Source organism: Chrysochloris asiatica, unplaced genomic scaffold (genome assembly GCF_000296735.1).
Source record: "Chrysochloris asiatica unplaced genomic scaffold, ChrAsi1.0 scaffold00197, whole genome shotgun sequence".
Classification (NCBI taxonomy): domain Eukaryota; kingdom Metazoa; phylum Chordata; class Mammalia; order Afrosoricida; family Chrysochloridae; genus Chrysochloris; species Chrysochloris asiatica.
In genome coordinates, this window is record NW_006408715.1 from 3,187,391 (window position 1) to 3,194,620 (window position 7,230).

Sequence of the window (7,230 nt, forward strand, 5' to 3'; positions counted from 1 at the left end):
TGAGCCAGTTCTGACTCACGGCAGCCCCACGTGTGCAGAGCAGAATCGCTGCAGAGGGTTTTCAAGGCTGTGACCTTTCAGAGGCAGATAGCTAGGCCTGTCTCCTGAGGTGCTCCTGGGTGGGTTCGAACTGCCAACCTTTTGGCTAGTGGTTGAGTTCTTAACCCTGGGTCTCCACAGAGGGAGCTAGGACTGCAGAACTGAGCTGTTTTCACTTGTGCTTACCAATGGGATGTCCAGCTCCCTCTCCTCTCCACCTCCCTACCTTTGGCTTTAAACCCCATCCAGCTTCCACACACATTACTCTTCTGCAACATGACACAGAAGTCATCATCTTGCCAACATTTGGGAGCCAGAGCGCACCTGACAAGCAGTGAGTGCCTTAAACAGTCTCCACAAAATGCTGACTAGGGTTCGAGGCCGCCAACCACATGGGCAGATGGATGCCTGCTAGTGCCCGTCAGCCATTCTCATCCCCTCTGCTTGCTCCTCCTCTCCTGGCCTTTAAACAGTAGATTGGTTCTCATTGCACACGTATACGGTGCTCGGCTGGATTCTCCGGCGGATCCGCTCAGGCACTTTGGGAAGGATTTGGAAAGTTTGCGGTAGCAACTCGATGCAGGCCTCGCGGAATTTTTTGATTCTCCAGCAGTAGACAATGGGGTTGAAGACAGACTTGAGGTAACTGAGCCACAGAACACAGGTGCTGGTGGTGTAGAAAGAGGAACTGTAGTAGAACTGCGGGCTGAACACCGACAGGAGGCTGTAGACGGAGTGGGGCAGCCAGCAGAGGGAGAAACCCACAAAGAGGATGAGGATGGTGGTGAAGGCTTTGGTCTTGAAGCTCAGGTCCACGCTGACCTGGTGTTGCCGTTGGAGCCTCCGCAGGCCGGCCCTGGAGAGCTGTCTCAGGCCCAGACTGTCGGACTGGTTGTGCACACGTGAGGCGTTCTTCCGCACAGTGTTGAGGATGCACATGTAGGAACAGAGCATGACGCCGAAGGGCACGAAGAACACCACCACCATGAGTGTCACCACGTAGGCGCGCTCAGCCGGGAGCTCGGTGTAACCCAGCACACACTGAGGGGCCCGCGTGGGCACTTCCACCCACGTCCCGCCCACGAGGGAGGGCATGGAGATACAGAAGGACAGTGCCCAGGACACGGCAATGATCACCTTGGCCCTCCGTGGATTCAGCCTGTCTTGGCGCTGGACGATGATGAGAAAGCGGTCCACACTGATAATGAGCAGGATGGCCACGCCCTCCAGGACGAAAAACCAGTACAGCGTGGCGGAGAGTCTGCAGAAGTAGTCCCCGAAGTGCCAGTTGACAGTGATGAGGGTAACTGCAGCGAAGGGCATGCAGCACAAGGACAGCATCATGTCCGAGAAGGCCAGCGTGGCCAGCAGCAGGTTGATGGCGGAGCGCATGGCTGGCCTCCGGTACACGATGATGCAGACGACCGTGTTGCCTAGGAACCCCACCGCCATCATCAGCAGCATCACTATCGCCAAGGAGATCCTGAGGGGGGCAGACAGTGTGGTCAGCCCAGAGTCGGATACATTGCTCGTGTTCTGCAGAAAGTATTCATAAGTCTCAATGGAAGTGCTGTTACAGGCCATCATGGAGAAAAACTTGGGACAGCGATGAAAATGCCTGGAAGGGACCCCCTTAACGCTTCGGTGGTTGCCATTTTCTGTCTGCTGGTTGCATGTTCTTTCCCAATGTCTTTGGACCTCTAGGGCACTGGAGCGGTTAGGAAAAATGTCTTTCTTTGGCAGCACTAGCTGGGATGTACTAGTCATCAATCAAATCCTAACCATATCTGTGACAACTGAATGTGTCTACAATTTTATATTCAGATCCTGTCTGTAGCCTAGAGGAAAGAAAGACATAAAAGAAAAGGGAGTTATACTTTCTAAGCACATGATGAAAAGAGATGATTTAAAATTTTGCACGTATTCTAAACAATATGGGGAAGAGAAAGAAGGATTCATTGATTTTGCCATTTGTGACAAAGTTTGGCATTCCCAAATATTATTTGAACCTTGTCAAGCAACACAGAAAAATCTAATGAACCCTCTTGTGGCAAGGCTGAGGAAATGAATACTTACTTGGTGGATCAACATTTATGTAATAACTTGAATTATAATCAACTCTACTGAATGATTATAATTAAAGCCAGATCCCATTAGAATATAAACTTTATGAGAGCTGAGATTTTTGTCTGCATTATTTTCTGTTGTATCCCCAGCCCCTAGAACCGTGCCTGGCACATAGAAGGTGCCCAGTAGATAGATGTTGAATAAATAAGTAAGCTTTGGGGATCCTTGTTTGCTGATGAGGCACAACTCAAAATGAGGAGAAATAGCTGTAAACATCCTTTAATAATCAGAACATGGAATGTATGAAGTATGAATCTACGAAAATTGGAAGTTGTCAAAAATGAACTGGAATGCCTATACACCAGCATTAATGAACAGAAATGGACTGGTCTTGGCCATTTTGAATCTGACAATCATGTGGTTTTCTATGCCGGGAATGACAAATTGAAGAAAACTGGCATTGAATACGTCATCAAAGTATAGTGCTGTCTGTGATAGGGTAATAGGAAGACCAGTTAATACCACTGTTATTCAAACTCACACACCAACTACTAAAGCCAGTGATATAACAATCAGATAAGAAATGTTCAATTGCTGTTCATTTAGTGTGAAAGAGCACTTACCAACTCTCTGGTGATTTCACTTTAAGGAAGGGAAGTGAAATATAAATGAAAGAAGAAACAAGTTGGGAAATGGAACCTACCATTTCAAAGTACTTATCATCGTTTCTTGGAGCATGGTTGCTCCATACAATAAACACTGGACAGCAAACCAAGAGGGCCCACCATTAGAACCAGCCAGCTTCTCCGCAGGAGAAAGATGAGGCTTTCTGCTCGTGTGCAGATTTAAAGCCTTGAAAACCCTATACAGGGTCGCTATGAGTTGGAACTGACAGCACTTAATAACAACAACAAATTGTGATTTCTAAAGGAGTCCTGGTGGGGCAGGGGGTAAGTTGTTGTTGTTGTTATTGTTAGGTGCCATCGAGTCGGTACTGACTCATAGCAATATTATGCACAGCAGAACGAAACACTGCCCAATCCTGGGCCAACCTCACTACTCTTGCCATGCTTGAGTCCATCGATGCTGCCACTTGGCCAATCCATCTCATTGGGGGTTTTCCTCTAATGTTGAAAGTGCCATGGGCTGCCAAAAGAACCAATAGATCAGTTTTGGAAGAAGTGCAGCCTGAGTGCTCCTTGGAGGCCAAGATGGCCAAACTTCTCTCTCATACTTCGGACATATTGTCAGGGGGGACCAGTCGCTGGAGAAGGATATCATGTTTGGTAAGGTGGAGGGTCAAAGAAAAATAGGGGATAAGTAGTTGGCTGCTAATTGAAAAGGTGGATGGTTTGAACCCAGCAGCTGCTTGATAGGAGAAAGAAAGTCAGCTTCTATAATGATTTATTGCTTTGGATACCCTGTGGGATAGTTCTACTCTTGTCTGTAGTTCAACTCCTAAAGGCACTATGAGTCGGAATTGATTCAGCAACAGCAGGTTGAGTAGTAGGTTTATTATAGTTTCTAGAGTCTCTGGGTGATGCTAACATGCTCAGCTGCTAACTGAAAAGTTGATGATTCAAGTCCAACCAGAAGCACTCAGAAGAAGGCCTTGGTGATGTACTTCAAAAATTCAGCTACTGAAAACCCTTCAGAGCACCGCCCTACTCTGACACATTTGCAGTCACCATGAGTTGGAATCAACTTGATAGCAACTGGTTATATTGTAGTTTCTATCCAAGTGACCTCACCCTGGAACTGTATAAAGTCATGCACTGGCTGTTTGTGTGGATATGAGTAGATATGGACTGAAGTCCTCCATGGGCTGTGTCTATCTATGCAAAAGGTAGAATACAGTTTCTATCTGGACCAAAGAAGAAATATTGCCGTCCATACATTGAACTCACTTCAACTTTTTCTAAAGCTGATTCTACTGTCACCATGATCTTGCATTTGTAGAGTGATCTGTTCTTTTCAAAGTACACCCAGGCTCACTTCCTTAATTTGGATTCATGGCAGGGGGAAGGCAGAGTCATTGTCTCAGTTGGACAGAGGGGTGGGGTGATGCGGGAAGGGAGGCTCAGGCACAGTCATGACCAGCTCAAGTTTTCTGGTACTGAGACTCCAAATGAGGAACCAATCTTTGATGAGGATCATGGCTCTGGAGAGGAGGATTTCATTGCTAAGCAAGGAGAAATCTTTCACTAAACCAGCTTCTCCATGCCCCCCCCCCCCCCCCCCCACACACACACACACATTGAAGTACAGGCAATCTCAGACAATCTTAAGATGTGATCACACCTTGTTTTCTTTTCTGGTAGGTGAAGAATGAACTATTAAAAACTGAGGATGAGAGAAGGCATCTTTTTTTCTTCAACTCTCTAAATATGACAATTCTACATGGCACCACCAGGTGGCACTCAGAGACATTATCCTAGACTAGCCAGGAAGGATTGGTTGGTGACTTTTGCAGTTTTTGGTTTTTCATTTTTGTCTTCCTTTCTCCCTTCATCTCTTCTTCCCTCTGTTTTTCCCTCACTCCTTTCCTTTTCTTAAACAAACAAACAAACCCTTTTTCTTAAGGAACATTTCAAACATTCAAAAATTGAAAAACTACTATAACAAAGCCTTGTTTGGTCATGTTTTTGAGCTACTTGTTCCCCCCATTTCCTTCTTTTGAATCTGGCAGCAGCCCAATACTTCCTTGTTCCCACAACACCTCTCCTCCAAGCTATTGTGTTCAATACATTGAAGAGAGTCTGTCTTGGTTTCCTGAGGGAGAGGAGGCCAGGCTGTGTGGTAAAGGGAGTGTTCATGAGATAGACAAAGAAAAGAATAACCCCCAAGAAGAGATTTCTGGAGGGCAGGACAGCAAAATTGAAGGCCTGGTGTCCCACTCTAGGATGAAGCACTGGACAGCAAGGTGGGTTTAAATGGCAAGGCTGGCAGTTTAAACCCACCAGCTGCTCCTCGAAAAGTCTATACAAGATCGCTGTGGTCGGAACCAACTCGTTGGCACTCAACGACAACAACAGGACAGCAGAGGGTGCAGTGGCCTAGGTTCTATGAGTGAGTGGGACCTGTGTTGTGTGTCTCTTTTGAGACCTTCTCCATGGAGTCCTGGTGTGGTGCTGTAGGATAAGCACTGGATTGCTAACCACAATATCAGTGGGTTGAACCCACCAGCTGCTCCTTGGAAACCCTATACAGGGTCACTATAAGTCGGAACAGACTTGATGGCACTTACCAACAACAATAATGGACAAAGGAGCCCTTGTGGCACAGTGGCTAATCGCTCAACTGCTGACTTGAAAAGTCAGAGGTTTGAACCCATCGGTAACTATGCAGGAGAAAGATGTGGCAGTCTGCTTCAGTAACAATTACAGCCTTGGAAACCCTATGTGACCCCTCTACTATAGGGTCACCAGGTGTTAGAATTGACACAGTGGGCAATAATGAACAGGAGCCGCCTTGGAGAGTGAAAACTGCTGACAGAAAGGTTAGGGATTCTAGTCCCCTTGAGGCACCACAGGAGAAAGGTCTGGAAATCTGTTTCCAAAAATCAGCTATTGAAAACTCTGGAACACAGGTCTACTCTGACACACACAGGATCTCCACAAGTCAGCAGTCTATTCCATGGCAATAGTTTTGTGTTTTTATTTTAATAATGAACATGATGTCCAGACTTCAGCTTGTCACAGGGCATTGCTGTCCATTTTGCAAGCTTCTAGCGTCAGGCAGCAAAATCTCACTTCTAGCTAGGAATGTTGTTGTTATGTGCCGTGGATTCGGTTCCGACTCATAGTGACCCTGTATAGGGTTTCCGAGGCTGTAAATCTTTATGGGAGCAGAAAGCCTCATCTTTCTCCTGCGGAACAGCTGGTAGTTTAAAACTGCTGACCTTAGTGTTCGCAGCCCAATAATAACCACTATGCTACCAGAGCTCCTCCTAGCTAGGAATATGATTGGCTTTAAGGAGAAAGTAGGAAACGCCCTTCTCCCTTTCTCATCTTTCAGATCAGCCATAAAAAGGCTAACCCTGCCATATCTGCTGACTAGAGCAGGGGAAAATAAAGACTGGAAGGAAGAGGGGGAGCAATGTGCAGGTTGAAGCGAGAAAGATGGAGGAGAGAACGGTTTGCTGGCCAGCAGAGGTTGATTGGAGTCAGGAAGAGGACTTGAGAGAGCAGCCTGGGATTTTCCATGTGTTGGAGGAAGACTGTCTGGCAACTGATATTGTTAAGCACCACCATGGTTTCTCAGCAGAGAACAAGTTTTGAGCCCTCTGTTGAGAAACCATGCTGGTGTCTTCCTGTTGCTAACTGCTGTCAAGTCAGTCCCTGGTGGCTCAACAGTTTAGCACTGACTGCTGCTAACTGAAAGGTTAGAGGTTTGCACCCACGCAGCGGCTCCATAGGAGAAAGGTCTGGCTATCTTTATTGATAAAGATTCCAGTCAAGAAAGCCCTTCAGGCAGTTCTGCACTGCTTCATAGGGTCACTTCAGAATGTACTTGATGATCTCCAACACCAGAGATGTCTCTAAAACAGGATAGCCGAAAGGCAGGAAGCAAGAGTTAAGCTTATGAAGTACCTGGGATTCTAACCAGTCCAGAGATTCCACAGCATTTGTCTTTAAGGTTGGGTGCTCAGGGAGATGACTGAGTTCACATATCATGGTAAAAAATAACTCCGACTCATCCTTACTTGTTGCCCAATGTAGCAACAATGGGCTCAAGCATGACAGCAATTGTGAGGATGGCGCAGGACCGGCAGTGTTTCTTTCTGTTGTATGTAGAGTTGCTATGAGTCAGAACCAATTCAAGGACACCTAATAACAACTGCGCATCTTTACATCTGTACTGGCTTGAGTGGTATCCCTTCCAAATTCAAATTCATCCAGAACTTCATTTGCAATTAGGTTCTTTACAGTTGTAATCAAGTTAAGATAAAGTCATACTGGATTAGAAGCAAAACACAAAGCCAAGCCCCTTCCCATTGATTTGATTCTGACTCATTGAGACCCTACAGGGCAGAGTAGAATTGACTCATAGAGTTTCCAAGCTGTAATCTTGGAGCTCTGGTAGCGTGTTGGTTATGAATTGGACTGCGAACCGCAAGGTCAG

General features: G+C 46.4%; 1 protein-coding gene across 1 annotated transcript; it reads right to left on the bottom strand.

The window, feature by feature from the left end:
- Window positions 1-504: 504 nt before the first annotated feature.
- GPR45 (G protein-coupled receptor 45) lies at window positions 505-1,623 on the bottom strand. The gene has a single exon (XM_006872439.1). The coding sequence runs from the start codon at window positions 1,621-1,623 to the stop codon at window positions 505-507; it is 1,119 nt and encodes a 372-aa protein (XP_006872501.1).
- Window positions 1,624-7,230: the final 5,607 nt, after the last annotated feature.

Coding starts and splice junctions, on each gene's coding strand:
- GPR45 (XM_006872439.1), bottom strand. CDS start 1,623: ATGGCCTGTAACAGCACTTCCATTGAGACTTATGAATACTTTCTGCAG.